At 33.4% G+C, this 21,905-nt stretch overlaps 2 protein-coding genes across 2 annotated transcripts; one reads left to right on the forward strand and one right to left on the reverse strand.

The window, feature by feature from the left end:
* The first annotated feature begins 6,412 nt into the window (after positions 1-6,412).
* Positions 6,413-14,314, forward strand: LOC124535523. The gene is made up of 4 exons (XM_047111738.1): positions 6,413-6,549; positions 8,265-8,387; positions 11,734-11,887; positions 14,179-14,314. Exons 1-4 carry the CDS (start codon positions 6,460-6,462, stop codon positions 14,286-14,288), a joined length of 477 nt encoding a protein of 158 aa, XP_046967694.1. The 5' UTR covers positions 6,413-6,459; the 3' UTR covers positions 14,289-14,314.
* A 2,624-nt stretch (positions 14,315-16,938) lies between these two features.
* On the reverse strand, positions 16,939-20,243 carry LOC124535506. Its single transcript, XM_047111711.1, has 4 exons — positions 20,105-20,243; positions 18,948-19,121; positions 17,595-17,748; positions 16,939-17,061 (listed from the first exon to the last, which is right to left on the reverse strand). The coding sequence occupies exons 1-4, from the start codon at positions 20,198-20,200 to the stop codon at positions 16,961-16,963; spliced, it is 525 nt and encodes a 174-aa protein (XP_046967667.1). The 5' UTR covers positions 20,201-20,243; the 3' UTR covers positions 16,939-16,960.
* Positions 20,244-21,905: the final 1,662 nt, after the last annotated feature.

The raw sequence follows: 21,905 nt of genomic DNA on the forward strand, positions 1-21,905 counted from the left end.
GCAGTTTTATCGCCAAAGGCGTGACCTTATTCTGACAACCTCTTGGCATCACATCACATCACATCATCAGCCCGTTTTTGTCCACTGCTGGATATAGGCCTCTCCAAGCGCACGCCACTGTGGTCTTTCTCCGGCTACTCGCATCCAGCTCCTGCCTGCCGCCTTGCGTATATCGTCACTCCACCGTGCCTGAGGACGAATGTTATTGGCATGCGAACTCCAAAAAGCAAGTCCAAAGGTATGTCATACACATAACATCTGTGAAACTGTGATAACACTGTTTGTATCTTATAAAAACTTATGACACTCTCATTGATTATTTAATGTTTATCTTATTCTTTTATTATAATTTATTTAATTATTAATAATCAAGACGATTACAATATTATATAATCAATTTTGTTACCTCAAACGTCAAGTAGCTTTTAAAAACATTTTTGATCGTCTGTAAACTACACATACACATACATCGATTATACACAAGAAAACGATTAAATTTCAGGAATACAATGTAGTGGTGGGTAGAAAGATGTTCATCTCAGTATAAGCTGTGCTAATGCACAACACTGATTTTCAGATGGCCCCTGACTATTGAGTAAACATAAACACATAAACACATGCGCGCATACGAAAATTAAATAAATAAATGAAATTATAAGAACAAAAAACTAAAAAAGCCTTATATAACACAACGAATTTTCATGCGTTTTTCATCAATAAACAGACTGATTTAAGATTCCTGTTCGTACCGTATAAGGTATTAAGGAATAAAACGAAGACATTAATGTATGGAACAGTAGCAGCGCCGTCTTAAGCGACTGGTGGAAATAAATGACTGAGTGAGACATGAAAAATAGTCTCGTGCTTAGACGTATAATAATATCTTTTTATTTGAAGTTAGGCAAACATACATATAGACTAATCTATATGTGGGAAATCCCCTGCAAAATAAATGAAACTGATTGGATATTTAAAAAATAAAGTGACGCTTTCCGACTATTAATTGATAACACTTTATGAGTATAATATGCTAAGCGAATATTAAGTCTGAATATTAACTGCTCAACTACAACCTGTAAATTTCCCACTTCTGGGCTAAAGACTCCTCTCCCTTTGAGGAGAAGGTTTGGAACATATTCCGCCACGCGGTTCCAATGTGATTGGTGGAATACACATGTGACAGAATTTCTCTGAAATTAGACACTATGAAATTGTGCAGGTTTCCTCACGATGTTTTGAATCCGCAATCAATTTTTAAGATGCACGCGTTCTAACCACTAGTCCATCTCAGCTCTCTAATTTTAACTGCTCATTCCGTACAAAGCAACGAATTTTTAAAAAAGGGGTTTTGGTAAATTAACTAAATAATAGAAGCAAGGAACGTGACTCCATTTTATTCTTGAAAACCATTGCACAATACTTGATAAGGTTTCGAATATTTTCAACGTATACTTTCAACTTAATTTCACAATCACTTTTGAAGAGAATTCCTACAAATAGTTCAGAAAGATCCGTAAATATACGAACAATAACAATTTTTGTTTGTCATTTTACGAATTCACGCAAATGGGTCGCATTGAAAATAAACAAATTTATAATTAAATGGCTTTACGCGTGTATCGTGGTTAAGTCTCATAGGCGTCAAAAACGCAATGATTTACGGCTTATCGTAAAAATGACCATATTTGATAATCCCTGGACTATTGTTTTCTTAGCCAAGCTTGAAGCCTAGTTGGAGGGGTAAATAAGAATATCAGTAATTCTTTAAATACTTAAAATTGGGCATTAGCAATGCACACTACATATATGTCTTTCAAACATATGCAGTTGTGATGAGGTAATATTTGTTGGAGTGCCATTGTATGGTAATTCGGCCTTTGTAGGTTTTCTTTGCTTGAGACAGTGATAAGGTTTTTTAGCTTTTCGAATCAGATACATACAAAAACAATCATCAAATTAATACTGGCTTGGCCATAATTCAACCAATTCCTTTGCACTTAAAAAAATGATATCACTGTCTTATGTTACTTTAATATAAAAACAAAATCTTTCCAGACACATACTTTATCAACACACGCAACTCGCTTTATATAAATATATACTTCCACATATAGGTGCTTTTAACAATTCTTTACATAGAACATTCAATCAACTTGAGAACGAAATATGCAATGAATTATTCACTGTGTATGTGTGCGTTTCTCACTCACACACTATTAATTCAATCATAAGAGTTAAGAGACTGGGATCTGCAATGACCGCCTCGATATCAAACTTAAAACTCGAAAATTTTATTATTTACACCACATTAAATAAGTAATTTAAATAATGTAGATGTACAGTCGGGGTAAGAAAAGGTTTGCCACCTTAAGATATATTTTGGTGGTCTCAGTATGAGCGATAATCTGCTTTACCGATTGAGAATGACATAATGCGTCGCAATTATTTGATGTTTAGATTCAAAAGTAAAGACTTGATAAAGGAATGAATTTGAAAACTGACGAAGGTTTTCTTACTCTGACTGTACTTTAAATAGTTTTAAGTAAAAAACTATTAACTTATTTATATTCAATATACAAGTTTATTCTTCTTCAGTGGAAGGACTTATTTAAAAGTCAAACTCCACTTTTCAATTAAGAGTTAGCTTCTGAGCATCTTAAACTAAATAAAACATAAGCCGCGAGATTACTTATTACTTACAAAGTTTCGCTCGAGAAACGTGTTTCTTTTTTAGTGATAGTAACAGCTTGACAATATCCCACTTTTGGGCAAATACTTCGTTTTCCTTAGGCGAAGAATTTTGGGAGTCATTCTTGAAAATTTCTCCAATCCGAATTGGTGAACATGAAACAAAGTTACATAATTCTAGATGTAAATACCGTTGCATATATACTTTTTTAAGCTTCGAAAACGAAAAAGTTTTTAATGAAGGTATTGGAAAAAGCTTTCAATAAATCTCTCGATAATTCCTTCAAAACAATCCGGTTTGTCAACGTGGCAACCCTGCAAGGTTAATTGGATTAGCCTGGATTAAACTGATTCTGACTGTATTTGGAATATTCAGATTTTTTGCTAGCTTTTTCGTCGCTAAGTCACGAAATGCATTTTTTTAATTTTTAGTTTCATTTATCTGCTATCTATCGGCATATAAAATACTTGGACACCGCTGACCACTGTAACACCAAAAAAAGATACAATTCAGGATATAGAGGCAGAGGACGACCAATGAAACGATGGATGGATTGTGTGAAAAACGATATGGTAAGAAATAATGTTACCTGTGAGATGACGTCTGATAGAGAAGTATGGAAGGAGAAGACATGCTGCGCCGACCCCAAATAAAGTTGGAATAAGGCGAGGAGGATGGATGGAGGATGGATTCAGACAGGATTAAGAAAATAAATATTTAATTTACACCTTAATCACAAAATATTTAGATAGAAGCTTGAAGTTTAAATCTACCTATCTCTCTCACTTCCACCTATAAATAGCTCTAAAACACATTTTTAAGGGACTTCAAAAAAATAATGTTCTCAGTTCGATTGTTTGTATGAATTTATGTGTGTATGTATGGATGTATGTATGTATGTACGTATGTATGTATGTATGTATGTATGTATGTATGTATGTATGTATGTATGTATGTATGTATGTGTGTGTGCGTGTGTGTATGTAGGTAGGTAGGTATGTTTGTCCGCGATTATCAGTAACAATTAACTTATACAACATTAAATTCACGCTTATAACTTATTATAATAGCCTAAATTTAAAGCTGGTAAGATTGATAAGCACAACTTCTTATATAATACAAACTTGCTTGTTCCCATAAATCTTCTCCAAAAGGCGACGCATCTTTTGGTATAAATTATTTCCATAAAGTTAATGCATAAAGTATCTTTGTTTAGTAGTTTTTCACGGACAAATTGTAATTGCAATGATTTATTTTAAAACCGTTTTCAATTTCAACCACATTCATTAATGTGTCATTCGAATATTGAATGTTGGATCTTTTCTACACATAAATAAACAAATAATTTTACAGTTACATTATTAAAAAAAACTACTTCCTAAATAAAATAGCCATTGTCTTGAATTGTGAGAATTTTTCTATAGGTTTGCTACAGTGCCCTAACTCTGAACGCGTCAATATAATCACGTTGACATATACTCGCATCTCTATTGGTTAATAACTGAAAACGTGAAAGCGAGCATAAGCCGATTACAGTGCATCCATTTCAGCATTTGTTAAAGTAAGCTCGTTAGAATTCAGCTTTTAGTCATTTTGTTTATTTTATATGTAACTGAAATCTTATTTTTATGCAATTAGAGTGCTGGTATCATTTTCAATAATTGCTATTTTTTTTATATTATACTAGACTAGAGGTGAATGAACTGTGGTCTAGTCAGCAATTTGACTTAGTTTTAGTTCGATATATATCTCATATCGACCTAGATCGACATATATGGTATGATTATAAGAGTATATCATATTATTTATGCATTGAGAATTTGGCTAATGTCTGCTGTATATTGTGGTCGAGGCAGAAAATGATCGAATTACTTCCTATTATAAAATATTTCAAAATTGGAATTGTTCAATTTTTTTTTCTAAACTTGTTAACAAAAATGTTTTAATAAACTATTTCCGTTTCAATGAAATTCATACAATTATTTAAAGGTATTTTTCATCCCCTAAAATTTAGTCAAATTCGTGAAACAGACATCGAAATTACCTGTGTTGCATTATATTAATTAGTCAGGATGTTTTCGATGAAATGCAAACATCGTTCTATTCACAATTTAACGAAGTCCATGTTATGAAACAATGCTTACTGATTAGAATAATTAAAACAAGATAATACGAACATCATTTCATTGTATTCATTAAAAATGGCGCTAGCTTACATTGAGATTAATTAATTCGAGTCTGAAGAGATAGAATAATCAAGGAACGATATTATTATAAGTTCACATACAGAGAAATTTAGAAATAATTTAATTCAAATCGCTTACAGTTTAAGGAGGTAATATCAAGACATCTCATATCAAATTTGTTTTAGAAGAATAAGAGCTCGAATTCAACTAAAAATGATTTAAATATACTTCAAAGTATTTTCTTCATGTTCAACAACAACAACAACGACAACAATAGCCTGTGAATTTCCCACTGCTGGGCTAACGCCTCCTCTCCCTTTGTGGAGAAGGTTTAGAACACATTCCACTTCGCTGTTCCAATGTGGCTAGATGGAATACACATGTGACAGAATTTCTATGAAATTAGACACATGCAGACGATGTTTTCCTTCACTGCCGAGCATGAGGTGAATTATAAACACAAATTAAGCACACGAATATTAATTTGTTCTTGTCTGGGTTTGAACCGGTAATCATCGGTTAAGACGCACGAGTTCTTCCCACTGGGCCATCTCGGCTCAGCTTCGCTCACTTCAACTACTCAGTAATCGTATCTATAGCCTATTCCAGTCACAAGAGCAGTAAAGACAAAACAATAAACAACAATGACATTGAATCGACAAATATAATTATGGATTCGTGAAAAAATGGCGTCTCAAATGTCGGCGAGCTGTTTTCCGAACTTTGGAAGTAAATTAAATTCATATTTAAGTGAAATAGTGCTGTATTGTTAATAAATATATATTGATCAAAAGTTATTTGGAGTAGGGCTATTAGAAAATTATGTTGTGTAAATGGTTTGTTTACCTTTCCTCAGTCTTCGATTGGAATAACATATAAACATCTTATTTTGCATCACTTAACACCCACTTCAAAGGTAATAAAGTTTCGTCGAAGTTAATTTATGTGTCAGAAACTTTTAATGTTACGTCCCACGACTTCATATTCAAAATAAAACCTCCTTAATGCGCTATTGTAACGAAACAGAATGAATTTATTATTTAATTTTATTTATTTAATCTTTGTTGCATATCAATATTTAAAAATAATTTTATTATATGGTTTAACAAATTTGCATAATATGCAACAGGCGACCTTATCCCTAAAGCAATATCTTCTCTGGCACCTTCGGGAAGAGGTTGGTTGTAAAATAAATACGACATTATTTAAATTTTGTAAAACTGAACGATTTTCTTCAATTTATAATATGAAATAAGATATTATAATGAATTAAAAAAAATGTTTATTAAAAATTAATTTACAATCAGCAAATACTTTTGCACCATAAGTGGTTTAAACGAACATAAAAAATAGAAACAATTAACAACAACATATTTTCTCAGGAAAAAAAACAGTTGCAACAATCTAATCAATTATTATATTAATATAATACATGAAAAACCTCTTTTGTACATTTCACGTGACATGTGGCAGAATACGATGAGCATAAGTAACACAAATGTACACTTCATTAAAAAATGACAGTTCATTTTGATATCGAAATTAAACGAAGTACAATAAATAGATATCAAATAAATAAATATAATGACAGCACTCGATGATCTTCCCGATGTCTCATCATTCTTCGGAGTGGATCTTAAGACTGGCTCAATGATAATAGCTGCTTTGGGGGTGGTAAGTGAATCTTGAAATCAAACAACTTTGATCAGTTTCTTCATGAATACATAAGAAGTCAGAGAATTGTATTTCGTCAATAGATACTTTGAATCTTACTTTGATAAATATTTACATTATTAAGATCGAATATATCCCAAACAGCATGTTGGGCGAAAGTTTCAATCAAACATTTTTGATATTGGCCAACTTTGGCCGATCGGTTTTTCGGACACAATTCAAAGGATCCTGAGACTTGCCGCCACAAATGTTGGTCTCTTGTTCAATTCGTACGCATCAACAAACATGGTATAAAACGATTAAGAGTTGCAATTGAATTGACTGCCTCTAGTCTAGTTTAGTAGATATAGAACTCATACAAATCACACACAATTTTATATTTAATATAATTCTAAATTTAATAATCAACTTTGAAGGACGATAAAAACCACAGCGAGCAAAAGCCTTCATAACTTATCAAAAGCCGACAAGCTTTTATATGGTATAAAAATATAGACCAGGTTTAACCCTAGTACGCGCTTTACATTAAAGTAATTTCTCTACATATCAATAACTATCACAGCAAACTATAAACTAATTAACTGTATGTAAATATTTAATTTGAAGTATAAAAGTTACGTATATAAATACATACCTTTGTTAAATTGGAACCATGGATTAACGGTGCGGTTAATCCATCGTGTAGAAGATAGGGAGACTTGGAGCAGTTTCCTTTCCCGTGCCTTGCGACCCGAATGTAGGTTTAAAGTGGTCCTTTGCAATGCGCATAAATGCTCACCTTCACTGCTCCTGAATATAATATTAATATAGCATCAAAATATAGAAATACAGATAATGTACTAGATAAGATGTCCCATCGGAATCATTTGAAAATACTATTTATAGACTTTTTATTGTTTCAAGTAGAGACGATATTATTTTTCACATCTGATTTTAATACATGGACGTATAAAATCCTAAAACTTTAACATCACTAATGATGATTGCCTTTGCAAACATTCATCACCCATTCAACCTTATACAATATAATTTTGAAATCCTTTCAAGAAAAACTTGATCACCTATCATGCCGGCTGAGGTAGTATTATATGTAACTCAGTCATTTTAAAATTGTATTAAGTAAATAATAGAACGGAAATGAAGCCTACCTTTCATTTCCCAAAAGGAAAATTGATTCAAATTTTCCTTTGATGTAAAATACGTGTAAAAGGAATATAATTCAAACTTGAATGGACCATACAGTTGTTCATAGTTGTACTAATCTTTCTGAATATTATTTTTAGTTTTTTTTTATTTTTTTAACTCATAATTCGCATACGGGAGGAACGAGATATGTGGTTGTAAGTCGTATCTTCCGCTGGTAATAATATAAGAAATATAAACTTTCGATATACCAACAGATCTAAGATGTACTAGGAAAATATGATTATATTCATAGTAAATTAGTTTGACGACCTCTGTGGTCCTGTGGTGTGTACGCCGGTTTTCATGGGTACGCCAGTCCGAGGGCCCGAGTTCGATTCCCGACAGAGTCGAATTAGATAACCATTAGTTTTCTGTGTTGTCTTTGGTCTCGGTGTTTGTGGTTACGTTACTTCTGATTTTCCATAATACAGGTGCATTAGCTACTTACATTGGGATCAGAGTAATGTGTGTGATGTTGTCTCATTGTCTCAGTAGTAAAATGTTACTCTTATTATATTTTTCAATTTCAGGTACACCCAATGGCCTATGGTTGTTCCTTCTTTATTCCACTGAGTTACCTGCTCGTTACCATCTGGATTCTAGTGGCATTATTTTTCGCGGCTAGCATACTATTATTTTGCGGTATTGCAAAGGTAACTTGACCTAAAATAAAACTTTTTGGATTAATTTAATACAATGAAAACTATGTTTAATACATATAATTAATTTATTTAGTACAATATGAAAACTTCCATAACTTGAACGGTACCGAAATGTACAGTGCTTAAAAAAACACGATTCAACATTTCCTAGCTTGATACCTTGTTTTAAAATAACATTAACACTACCTTTCTTCAAGATACTACTAAGCTTCCTATTTTCCACTCCAATTAAGAGCTAAGCTTGTATCAAGAGCTACCTTCTCCTAATACAAGTTCAACATTACTTAGGTTACAGAATAGGTCAAGGTCGGAATCGCAATAACTAACCTAACTCATTACTAGACTTTTATGGCTCTTTAAGACTTTTAATTTCAACGATGACATCGATTTACCTTTTCTTTATCTTTTACTAGTTACAAACCGCGGTTTCGCTCTTGTTTAAGAGGGTTGGTTGACATGTGGTAAATTAGGTAGCCTATTATATATTATATATATTATATTCCTTGGAGTTCAAGTTTTCACACCAAAGTACATCAAATTCGGTTCATTGGTTTGGTTTTGTATGCTATTGGTTCCCGGACGAACATATGGGCCAACCAATGGGTTAGTGGTCACCACCGCCCATAGACAATGAGGCTGTAAGAAACATTAACCAATTCTTTTATCGTTAATGTACCACCAATCTTGGAATCTAAGATGTTATGTCCGTTGTGCCTGAAGTTACACTGGCTCAGTCACCCTTCAAACTGGAACACAACAATAACAAGTTTGGCAGTAGAATATCTGATATGCAGGCGGTACTTGCCCAGATGGGCTTGCACACGCCCTACCACCAAGATCGTAGTGAAAGAGCAACAAGCAGACAGGGATACTTTTACATTTATATAATATATATTATTAGTATAAGTTGTCTATATTTTTGGATAATTACTCGAGTTGTTCGGTTATTTTAAAGTATGTGTTAACATTTCCAGAATAACAACTCCCTCCTTTGTTATTCAAGATTTCAAGTCCATTTAGTTATTGTTTTAGAAGTAACCGAGCTTGTTATTACTCAAAACTTATTTACGCTTTGTTCGTTTGCTGTGTATTTTAATTAAAATATTGTTGAATGTAAGAGGTTGTCCGGTCACCTGAAATATTCTCGAAACTATTAATTTTCCCGTGAAAGGGCTTTGTGGATGTAGTTCGGTACCACCCACTCAAATCGATATCTTACCACCGAACATCTGTAGGTTTAGTGATCCAGTGTCTTTGTAGGCTGTAGATGTGCGTGGTTAAAATTTCTAGTTCTATATTTTCCCTAATGATTTCAAAGCTTTAACGATTGCATTTGCATCGAGAAGATTTGGAACACATTGCACCACCCTGTTCCAATGCGGTTTGGTGGAATACACATGTGGCAGAATTTGTATGAAATTAGACACAAACAGGTTTCCTCACGATCTTTTTCTTTTGTTGTTTTAAGACGCACGCGTTCCACTGGGCCATCTCGGCCCATCTTCATTTTCTACATAATATTATCAGCGATTGTTAATTCCAGCTAGTAATTAAAGTATAATTTAATTATTTAGTAATACAAGATTCCACGAATTTAATTGAAATGGAATGAGTTCCTTTTCATTTCCATTTTGGCAACAATGCCCGATCTTCATTTCCGCTATAATGTATTCCAGATGAATGAACATTGATACAATATTTAATTATGTATTCATTCTTAAATAGTTATTTTAATTCCACGAGTAAAGCCTCCTCCTACTTGATGAGGAAGTGGTTCAGAGTATATTCCGACACGCTGATTCATGATATACTAATGATCAAACATGTGAGAGAATTACATTGAAATTAAACACATGAAATAAATTGTGTGATATGTTTCATTGGTGTGGCTAGTCTTGAATCGGCAATTGTCGATTAAAATGCACGTGTTCGATTTTTTTTAACTTTGCATTTTTCATTGCAAATTCATATATTTTATACTATCATACCATAGAGTCGAGATGGTCCAGTGGTTAGAACGCGTGCATTTTAACCGATGATTGCGAGTTCGAACCCAGGCAAGCACCGCTGATTCATGTGCTTAATTTGTCTTTAAAATTCATCTCGTGCTCAGCGGTGAAGGAAAACATCTTGAGGAAACCTGCATGTGACAAATTTCATACAAATTCTGCCACATGTGTATTCCACCAACCCGCATTGAAACAGCGTGGTGGAATATGTTCCAAACCTTCTCCGCAAAGGGAGAGGAGGCCTTTAGCCCAGCAGTAGGAATTTACAGGCTATTGTTGTTGTTGTTGTTGTATAATATCATATTATACATAAATAATTTAACAAGCGATAAAAAATATTGTAAATCACAAAAAAATTAAATTTAAATCGTACCTTAAATGTTAACACCTCGATGATCCAGGTAAAAAGAGTACTCTACTAAGAGCCTCCATCACTTACAATATGCCTCACTACAAATCACGGGATTCATAATGAACAAAAAAGTCAAAGTACCCTCTTATTGAATATCAAAGTTATCAATACAATTCAAAATTAATTTATATCTAATTATTATTATTACAGAATTAAATAAAAGATACAATAAATAATGTAAAACACTTAATCTTAATCTGTCACACACGATCTAATCACTGGTCAATTGGTCATCTCGATTCTATTTTAATCCTTCTAAATTAACTTTTATATCAAATCGACCTGACCTATCAAATGGACCATTTCACTTCAAATAATTATTGTATGAAAATAGAAATCCTGTTTCACACTTCCGCCCCTTTTAACGAAATCACTCTCTCAGATTACGGGAAAACGAGCGGAAAGATGTTACACGTCATAAATGTAAATGAAACTGTAACAGTATCAGTAATCAGAACTGTTTAAATTTTTTTCTTTTACGAAGTAAGTTTTTGTCTGTTGATGATCTTTCTTTTTACAGCTATGTTTGTGTAATAACTTATTTTATCAAAACTTTTTGAGCTGAGATGGACCAGTGGTTATAACGCCTGCATGTAAACCGATGATTGCGGGTTCATACCCAGGCAAGCACCACTATATGGAATATGTTCCAATCCATCTCCTCAAAGGGAGAGCAGGCTTTAGCCCAGCAATGGGAAATTTAGAGGCTGTTGTTGTTGTTGTTATGTATTTCAGTAACCATATGTTAAGAATCTTAACTGTTATAAACTTATTCTTTAAATGTTTGCGTCTAGTGATGGCAAAGAATTGTTTTATGAATACTTAACGTCTACGGTACCATCTAAGTGATGGTATTCAGTTTTGCGAACGGAATCGAATTAATAATTTCTATAATTAATTCAATTATTCTTTTCAGGATGACGCGAATCTCTGTTCAATTTGGATCTGGTACACGGTGATCTTCGTAGTTGTGATGCTGATGATGATGATGCTTCTAGCCATTGTGTTCACCTCCCGCAAGCAGAGGAACAGGGTCTTTATAGTTATACTGGGCATGCTTTGGTATATATGTAAGTGACGGTTCCAATAACATTTCGCTGTACGATATAAATATAAAAGTAAAGTAACAGCCTGTAAATTTCCCACTGCTGGGCCAAGGCCTTCTCTCCCAGTAAAGAGAGGGCTTGGAACATATTCCACCACGATGTTCCAATGCGAGTGGATGGAATGCACTTGTGGCAGAATTTAGATGAAATTAGACACATGCAGGTTTCCTCGCGATGTTTTCCTTCAGTGCTGAGCACGAGATAATATGATAACCACAATTAAAATTAACAAATTAATTGGTGCTTGCCTGGGTTTGAACCCGAAATCATCGGTTAAGATGCACGCGTTCTAACCATTGGGCCATCTCAGCTCAGCAGATATAAATATATATATTCTATTATAAATTGAATAAAAAAGTAAATATGCTTAAGAAGGTCAATGCTCCCCAGATCAGGATAACTTAGAGTTAAGAGGCATTTTGTGTCTCTTAATTGTAACGACAATCAAAAATCCTAATCTAAATATACTTTATTCAAGAAGGCATTTACAAGCACTTTTGAATCGTCATTTTACGAACTATATTAAATCTAGCAACTATCAGAAATAATAAATTAATTTGGTTACATTATTCTGAGTATTTCTTAAAATATTATAAAGAATGGTAACTTCTAACGAAAAACACTTAAATAAATTGTGCGTTAAATGTTTCTCTATATTGATATATTTTTTTATTGTTGTAATTACATATATACATAGCTAGGTAGGTAACTAGGTGGCGCCGAGATGGCCCAGTGTTTAGAACGCGTTTATCTTAGCCAATGATTGCGTGTTCAAGCCCAGGCAAGCACTACCGAATATTCATGTGCTTAATTTGTTTTGATAATTCATCTCGTGCTCGGCTGTGAAGGAAAACGTGAAGATAAGATCGGTCACATTTGTATCCACCAAGACGCATTGGAGCAGTGTGATGGAATATGCTCCAAACCTTTTCCTCAAAGGGAGAAGAGGCCTCAGACCAGCAGTGGGAAATTTACAGACTGTTATTTGTATATTACTGACTAGATCCACGTGGATTTTATTTAGTCGCTATTTCATTTTCTCAGACTCCATTACAGATTTGATCTAAATTAGTAAGCGGATTAAGATTTAAAATATAATAGAAAGAGTTACTTATTAATAATATTAGTGGACATTAGTGTAATCAACTGTATTAGTGTAGATTTAATGACATTTTAAATAGACAACTGCTCTCACGTTTTAATAACAGCCATAGCGTCGCTCTCTACCCGGCCTATAACTTGTTTCCGGTCTCTAAAATTATCATATAAATCAATATAATAAATTGCGATTGAGAATCCTCGGTAATTTAGTGCACATACGGCCGGAGCTCTTGAAAATAAGACCATAGTTGATCTTGTACGTGTAACTATCCTTCTATAATCACTGGGACGAAAATCGGCTTATGCAATCTATACAAAGCATGAAACAAAGTAGTTTCCTGCTGTTTGTCCCTATGTATGCTTAGATCTTTAAAATTACGAAAAGGATTTTGATGTGCTTTTTTTTAATAGATAGTGTGATTCGAGAGGAATATTTTTTATATCAACACAATATAGTCAAGAAACACTGATAATTTTAAAAGTTTCTTATGTGTATCTAAATAAACAAATTCTGTAGTATATTTAGTATCAGCATCGCACCGAAGTCGGGCCGGGTCGCTTGTTATTGTATAAGATTTTGTATGATAGTCAACTGTTTTTTCCTTCGTGCAAATTTCCTGGTTGCAAACGTCTACCGTTTCATTTAACGCGGCAGTACTTAAAATGATATCTCCAAAGAACAGCTAAGCCTCAACTTTTCATACTTAGATCTAGCTTAGTATTACGAAAAACGAGCCACTCCTACGAACTTGATTCGTGCAGTCTCGGCTTAAAGAGATAAAATGAAACCCTTCCCAAAGACATAGTTAATGAAATTTTTATTTATAAAAATTAATATAAAGAAATAATTATAATATAAGTATTTTATTTTTATATATGTGATGTGTGATGGCACTGTTAGAAATATTAAGCATTTCTTGCATGCGTCACCAAAATTGGGAACTATGATATTATGTCCCTTGTGCCTGTAGTTACGCTGGCTAACTCACCCTTTAAACCGGAATACAACAATACTAAGTACTGTTTTTTGGCGGTAGAATATCTGCTGAGTGGGTGGTACCTACCCAGACGGGCTAGCACAAAGCCCTACCACCAAGAAATTTTCTTTTAATAATTAATAATAATGTATTTATTTTAGATGCATTTTTTTTCAGTGACCATCTACTTCATATTAGTCGTAAACAGTCATCGGAAACAGTTACTTGCCTCGGATTCAAACAGTCTTGTATCTAATTTCGTTGAGAAAGATGATAAAGAATCGTGAAAGTTTATTTTTAATTAAATAACCTTAATAACAATCTCTGTGTTTCTCTTTGTAATCTCCAAACACCTCTAATTATGACACAAGGGATGAAACTGTTTAGATAACTAACTAACGTGCAATTGTCCTGTTTGATTAAGAAGGCACAAATGTACTTTACCTATGAAGTGTTTAAGTTGACATTTAAATTAGACGTATAATCGTTTGTATCACAAAACATTCGAAAATTGTATTTTTAAACTAGCTGTGTCCGCGACCTTGTACGCGTTTGAATTTAACAATAAAAAAATATTGTAGCCTAAGTTACTCCCTATTTTATCAGCCGTTTAAGAGATTAGCCGGAACAAATAGGCAGACAGACCGACAAAAATTGTAAAAAATGTTATTTTGGTATATGCACCGTGTTTACATACATATGCATTGAGTAAAAAAGGGCTATTTTAATATTACAAACAGACACTCCAATTTTATTATATGTTTAGATTTTTAAGATATTTTTTATAAGTGAGTAAAAGTTATAACTCCAATGGCCCTTTATAAGAATTAACTAATATTCGTGTATAAAATTAAAGCTCGTGCAAAGAGTGGGAACGATGTAACGATAGCTCAAGGGTTCGAAATCGCACTAGTGATTTTTGACATCGCTAGACGCCTTTAATAAATTTAATTTTCAAGTAAAACACGTGTAACTTCAGAATTTTAATAAATCTTGATGGATTGTGATTGAATTGCTTATAAATTTACAAACTTACGACAAAATAATGTATCCGAATTATAAGGAGAGTTACACATTTTAAATTAATACGCACGCTATAAACTACATCTAAACGTATATGTCGGGGCGAAACCACGAATTTAAGAAAAACACGTGTCCAGAAATGATTATTTTAATATTTGAAATTATTATTATATATATTACTATTAAATTATAATTTGTAGTGAATTTTGAGGTCATGAGATGATCAGCAACGCTGACGTCATGTTTTTTTTTGTAAATGGGCTTGGATATGCCGCTCCATCATATATAATATATAACCATTCCTTGCTTCAGTCATGTGCAGCCAACCTAGGAAATTAAGATACTTTGTCGCTTGTGCCTGTATTCAAACGAACATATTTATTTATTCGAATTACGTATTATTTTACGCATATTTGTAAAATTGAAGCTATATAGGATATCTGCAATGTATAACAAAGTATTTTCAACTGTAACTTATTTTATATCGAAACAAAATAAAAAATTATCAATATTGATAAAAAAAGCTATTCCCGCGACTTCGTACGTGTTTTAATTTAAATAAATAAGTTATTGTTATCTGCCAGTCAAAGACAAAATCGGTCCAGCCGTTCCAGAGATCAGTCCGAACAAACATACAAACTGTCTGACAGAAATTGTATGTACACAAATGCATTTCGTAAAAAGCGGTTATTTTAATAGTACAAACAGACACTCAAATTTTATCATATGTATAGATTTATTAAATAAGCTGAGCAAGTGGATGAGCCGTCATTGGAACTGTCAAAATGATATATTATCTACATCGTTATTATTATATTATTACTAGATTCTACAGATAAACTAATAAAGTAATTAGAAAAAGTTCGAAAATAAACAAATTTACACTAGATTGTAAGTTATGAGTGACAGGTATCAAGTAATCTGAAACAATTATTAACGTTTTTTAAATCATAGTTAAAATAAAAAAAACTGCACCGATTTATGTGAAATCTATTATGGAGATACTTTGGGTCCCTGAAAAGGTCATGAGTCATTCTCGAAGAGGTAAGATGAGAGTGACAGTTTCACAGGCGACAGGATAGCTTTTTTTAACTTTTTTTTATGGAATAGGTTGGTGGACGAGCATATGAGCCACCTGATGGATAGTGTCACCATTACCCATAGACAATGACGCTGTAAGAAATATTAACTATTCCTTACATCGTCAATGCGCCTTGGGAAATAACATGCTATGTCCCTTGTGCCTGTAACTATGGCTCACTCACCCTTCAAACCGGAATACAACAATACTGCGTACTATTGTTTAGCGGTAGAATATCTGATGGTACCTACCCAGACGGGCTTGCACAAAGCCCTATCACCAAGTAAAACTTTAACTGAAACCTTAACTTTCTTTGATCTCGCTAGAAAAACGCGTTCAGCGTTTCCACGTGAGGGGATGGGTTGTATGTGGAATTCGTCGGTGTCCTGGACGGCGAGTGCGCTCCGATATAGTGTAATAACCACCAAACAAGCGGCGGTACCTTCACCGTATCTTCGGCGGGCGCAACGAGATCGCTTTGGCAAGCTACCGTGATTCCCTAAAATAACAACCTAATCGATTTTGGCGTATTTGCAGTTTTCTGCTTCGAAAGCGTTAATACGTACGTACCGCAAGGGTAAACAGTTATGTAATAATAGGCGACAATAACTGTTGAATGCAGATTAGCTGACTTACTCATGTAGCCAATCTCGTTTGAAAAAATCAATCGCTTTGAAGTATATTTCGTTTAATAGACAATTTATGACTAATTTGGTTGAAAGCGCTTCTAGATTTATTATAATGCATATTGCTTAGCCACCAGTTTTAGGAATTCAATTCAGTAAAGTGAAAATGTAGTCTCAAATTTATGGAATATTTATTGATTAAAATGTGTCAAAATTATCTAATAAAGAATTAATCATCTGTAGACATTGTTATTGTAACATTTTTTTCTCGTAAATGTTTCACTTCTCGCCAAAGTCCAAACACGATAAATACGAAGTATGTTAGCACACCTGAAAAAGTAGAGTTCCGTAAGGATGCCGATATCTTTCATCAAGACTAATCCTGACTTATTAGGGTGTGTTAAAACATTTGGGCATATAAATTGCGTGTGTGAGATATTTATTCTTACGATTATACTAAATCGTTGGCCTGTAGGTCGTGAGGAAACAAATTAAGTGGTCGTAATTTGCAGCCGACAAAGGTGACTGCGGGTTCAATCCCATGCAAGCACCACTGAATTTTCATGTGCCTAATTTGAGTGTATCATTGATGAAACCTGCACGTGAAACCTGCATGTGTCTTATTTCAATGAAATTATGCCGTATTTGTATCCACCAACACGGACTGGAATGGTGTGGTTGAATAAACTCCAACCTCTCTCTTCAAAGGGACAGGAAGCCTTAGTTATTTGAAGTTTTCCTTTCATACCAAGCATTGCCGTTTTGGTATAGTAAATGGAGTAAGTTGTTACTTATGGAGACGTGCTTGCTCAAAGTAATATTTAAGTAAACATCGACAAAATTAAATTAGAATATTTAGTTACCTATAGCGATCAGCCCAAGAACGAGACAGAGAATCCAAGCTATAACATTGATTTCGGAACTGTGCATGCATATCAATGTTATCAACAGGAAGAATGTCTGTGTCAGCCACATCGATGTTATTACCACCCAGGACAACAGCACTGATGACTTTTTCTGAAAATCGTTACCAAAAAAATATTCAGTATATATATTGAAGCGGTATGAGCCGAGAGGGCCTAGTGATTTGAAGAGAAGCACCACTGAATATATTCATGTGCTTAATTTGCGTTTACAATTCATTTCGAGCTCGGCGGTGATGGAAAACATCATGAGTAAACCTGCATGTGTCTAATTTCATAGGACTTCTGCCACATTTGTTTTCCACCAAACCGCATTGGAACAGCGTGGGAAAATTCTTGATTTTGACTTTAAGGTCTTAACCCAGCAGTAGGAAATTTGCAGGCTGCTGTTGTTATTGTATATTGTAGCAAATGTTATGGCTAGCCTGTCAACCTTAAGGCTTTAACAAATTACTCGACGTCTAGTGCATTTCGCCCTTGACACTTTTCCCGCGTTAGTTCCTTATAATTTTCAAAAGGTTCAAGGGGGGTCAAGTTCAAGATCAACGTTTATTTGTTTCTCCACTCCTGCTCTTGTGGAGTACATTTCTTGTATAAACATTTCCCATCTTGTTTTTTTTAATAATGTGCTTATTTGTAATGAATAAAAGTATGTTTTAGTAATCAAAGCGTTTCATTGCGATAAAATATAATATACTTGCGTTTTGAATTGTTAACACAGCCAAATTCAAAATTTAAAACAACACGTTGACCCGTTGCAGTCAAAATTTTGTATTTTTTCATCTTGTTGAAGGATATACCATGTTTCAACAACAAAAATATCATTGATACGCTATGGACGGTGCGTTAAAATTGAAATTACCTATAGAGGCTGATTATCATCAGGCAACATTTTGTCTGTTTGACTTTTTCACTTTCTCAAATCAAATATATTGAAAAACATCACATACGTTACTCTGATCCCAATATTAGTAGCTAGAGCACTTGTATTATGGAAGAGCAGAAGTAACGACTGTATCACAAACCCAGACCCAATATAGAATATAATGAACTTTTTCTACATCGACTCGGCCGGTTATCGAACCCGGGCCCTCGGAGTGGCGTACCCATGATAACCGGTGTACACATTACTCGACCAAGGAGATCAGAGACAGAACCAACATTTCTTAAATTTGGGTAACATTCCACATTTAAAAATTAAAGATTGATATCCACATGACACGCCATAAAGAATAATAAAATCTAAGCAATGTGGAGTAACCTTGTTATATAAATATTGTAATATATTGAGACCTTTTTAATGCCCCACACCAGCCAGCCGTGCATGGCGAACATAATGAAGCAGTAAATGACGCCAGTGATGCTGAAACTGTAAGCGTTCCGCCACACATAGGCAGTGCAGTTCGCGCAGTTTCCCATCAACAAGACTTGGACGATTAGGGCTATAATGCATATCGCTGTGACACACTGAAATATGATAATCATTTATTATTACATGCACCCAACACGTTAAATAGATTTGCGTATCTATGTATATTTTTTGTAATAGTTATTCCTCTTCTCTCGCGTTTTAGGTTTTGGTTATCATGTGTATGCCTTTGTCCTTTCTTGGATATCAAGTTTGCTTCACAACAAATTTCATCAAATTCACTTTATTAGTTTGGTCGTGAATGACAGACAGATTTACTTTAACATTTTTGACATTAGTATACATTTATTCATATCACTAAACTCTGGAATGACAATTTTACGAGGATTGGGTTCCAGGAAAAAATATTATCCGTACGAAATCAAGGCGGGAAATTTATTTATTCTTAAAACTTATTTATTCTTAAGACGCTTCAACACGCGCCCAGGTTTAAGGCGGTTTAATCGTTATACGGTATAAGATAAGAGATACTCGGAAATAAGTATTTGTAAAACTCACACATACTATAGTCAGTAGGCACTGTTACGCTTTCGAATGTCATTTGTTTTTCCCCTTAATAATAATAAGTTCCCAGCTCAAAGCGACACTTTTGTGACAAAAATATTTAAATTAATGACTTGTTAATGGTATTATTAACATTCATCTTATTAATAGAAGGCTATTAATAAAATAATTGCAAACAAAATTATTAATCGTCCCCGTTCTTCTTTTATGTTAATTTAAAAACAAAACAATTTCGACTAGTTATCCGAATGTAATGTCAAGAAGAATCAATTCTCAAAATTCAACCTAAAGAATTGTTGAAAGTACAGTCGGAGTAAGAAAAGGTTCGTCACATTAAGATCTATTTTCGTGTGCTCAGTATGAGCGATAATCTGCTTTACCGATCGAGAATGACATATTGCTTCGTATTGATTTGATGTTTAGATTCAAAAGGTACTAAGAGTTTAAGACTTGATAAAGAAATGAATTTGAAACTAACGAAGGTTTTCTTACTCTGGCTGTACATATGAATACTGACCATAAGTGTGATACTCCCGACAAAAGCGCCTGTGCTAAGAGGGTATCGACACAGGAATTTCTTCGGAATGAGAGCCTCAAACATTTTTATGTTCATTAAATAACTGTAGAAAATATAATAAAATCAAGTTTAAAATTTATTTGACGTTGCAACCAACTGGATAATAACGGACCATTGTTTTTATTTATAGAAAATATTTTCGTATAAATAGGAATGTATTTACAACAATATTTACCTATATTTATTTTGTTTTATACAGCACTGAAAACAGAAAGTATTTTAAATTGTTTTTAATTTATTATTATTATCTATCTCTCTCTGACATGCCATAAAATGTATTAAGAATAGTCTTTGCAATTCCTCGAAACAAATAACAAGGTCGCTTCAATATTAACACCATTCGAATACAAAACTAATTCCAGAATAAATACTAGTAATTACTTTAATTAATAAATCGTTTTTTTTTAATCCATAGAACTTGATTCCAATTCACGCAACAGAGTTTGAATTTAGTGATGGAGAGATCGATGGTAATATTATCGATAAATTCTCTTTATTTCTGTCTGAAGGTAATGATTACAATTATCTTGATTCGAATTTGTAAATTGACTTATTATTATATTTAAATAATTATTTGTAGATCAAATTATCCTGAATAAACAAACGTACTGTTATTAAGGCAGGGCAGATGTTTAATGAAAATAAATGTTAATTATGTTATTTTACATTGATAACGTATGCCACTGTTAAGTTAAATTAATATGATAACATTGAATTATTTAAATTTAACATACACATCATAGTATTGTTATAAGATATTAAAACAACCGTTCCTTAATCTCAATATCGAACTCGTTATCGCGTATTTATTTTATATAAAATAATTATCATATTATGTGAATCAACCAACCCAACATATAGATATTTACTTTATATAATTACACATAGTTGTTAAACTGACAAATCAGATACTATAATATGATTTAGTTGTCATTTCTGTTCACATTTCAATGTCAAAAAGTTTTAAGGAACGCTTGTGTGCGAAAGGTACTATAAAATTAGTGAATTTATGATCGATAGCACACCTTGGGTATAAAACGATCGCCTCCTGGTTATTTCAATTATTATTCAATATATATGTATTTAATTAATCTGTAAAAAAACCGCTGAGTTTCTTTCGCTGGTTCTTCTCAGGTGTTTCTTTTTCCGAAACTATTCAATTTGATCATCAATTAGTAAGTGTAATGTTTCTAGATGTATTGAATTAAGGAATTTGAATTTGAATGAGGGCAGAAATGGCCCAGTGGTTAGAACGCATACATCTTATCCCGTAACTGCAGGTTCCCAGGCAGGCCCGAGAATATTCATGTGTTAATTTGTGTTTATAATTCATGTCGCGTACGGCGGTGCATATGTTTAATTTCAAAGAAATTCTGCAACATGTGAATCCACCATCCCGCATTGGAGAAGCATGGTAGAATATACTCCAAACCTTCGCCTCAAAGGGCGAGGAGAAAAGCCTAAAGCAAAGATCCAAACCCCTCAGATCAGATGAGTCGGAAACATACAGTCTGTTGTTGTGAGTGTTGTGAATGACAATCACTCTATAGACTCCAGGAGGAAAGTTAAACTAATAACACCTAGTTTCCGACTCCGTAAAGTTAATACATCCTTCCTGGGGCACGTATTCGTTTCTATAATAAGATTTATCAGTTATTTTAAAAGTTAGTAAAAAAGAAGCGTCAAGAATACGTTTTGGAGATTGAAAAGTAAACAGTAAATACAAATTTGATTATAAAGG

Source organism: Vanessa cardui, chromosome 15 (assembly GCF_905220365.1).
Source record: "Vanessa cardui chromosome 15, ilVanCard2.1, whole genome shotgun sequence".
Lineage (NCBI taxonomy): Eukaryota > Metazoa > Arthropoda > Insecta > Lepidoptera > Nymphalidae > Vanessa > Vanessa cardui.

What these genes read in the sequence shown, in the direction of transcription:
- LOC124535523 (XM_047111738.1), top strand. Translation starts at nt 6,460, where the DNA reads ATGACAGCACTCGATGATCTTCCCGATGTCTCATCATTCTTCGGAGTG. An exon ending in TAATAGCTGCTTTGGGGGTG is followed by an intron (nt 6,550 to 8,264) that starts GTAAGTGAATCT and finishes TTTCAATTTCAG; the next exon opens with GTACACCCAATGGCCTATGG. An exon ending in TATTTTGCGGTATTGCAAAG is followed by an intron (nt 8,388 to 11,733) that starts GTAACTTGACCT and finishes TATTCTTTTCAG; the next exon opens with GATGACGCGAATCTCTGTTC.
- LOC124535506 (XM_047111711.1), bottom strand. Translation starts at nt 20,200, where the DNA reads ATGAACATAAAAATGTTTGAGGCTCTCATTCCGAAGAAATTCCTGTGT. An exon ending in TGGTGTGGGGCATTAAAAAG is followed by an intron (nt 17,749 to 18,947) that starts GTCTCAATATAT and finishes AACGATTTTCAG; the next exon opens with AAAAAGTCATCAGTGCTGTT. An exon ending in TCTTGGGCTGATCGCTATAG is followed by an intron (nt 17,062 to 17,594) that starts GTAACTAAATAT and finishes CTACTTTTTCAG; the next exon opens with GTGTGCTAACATACTTCGTA.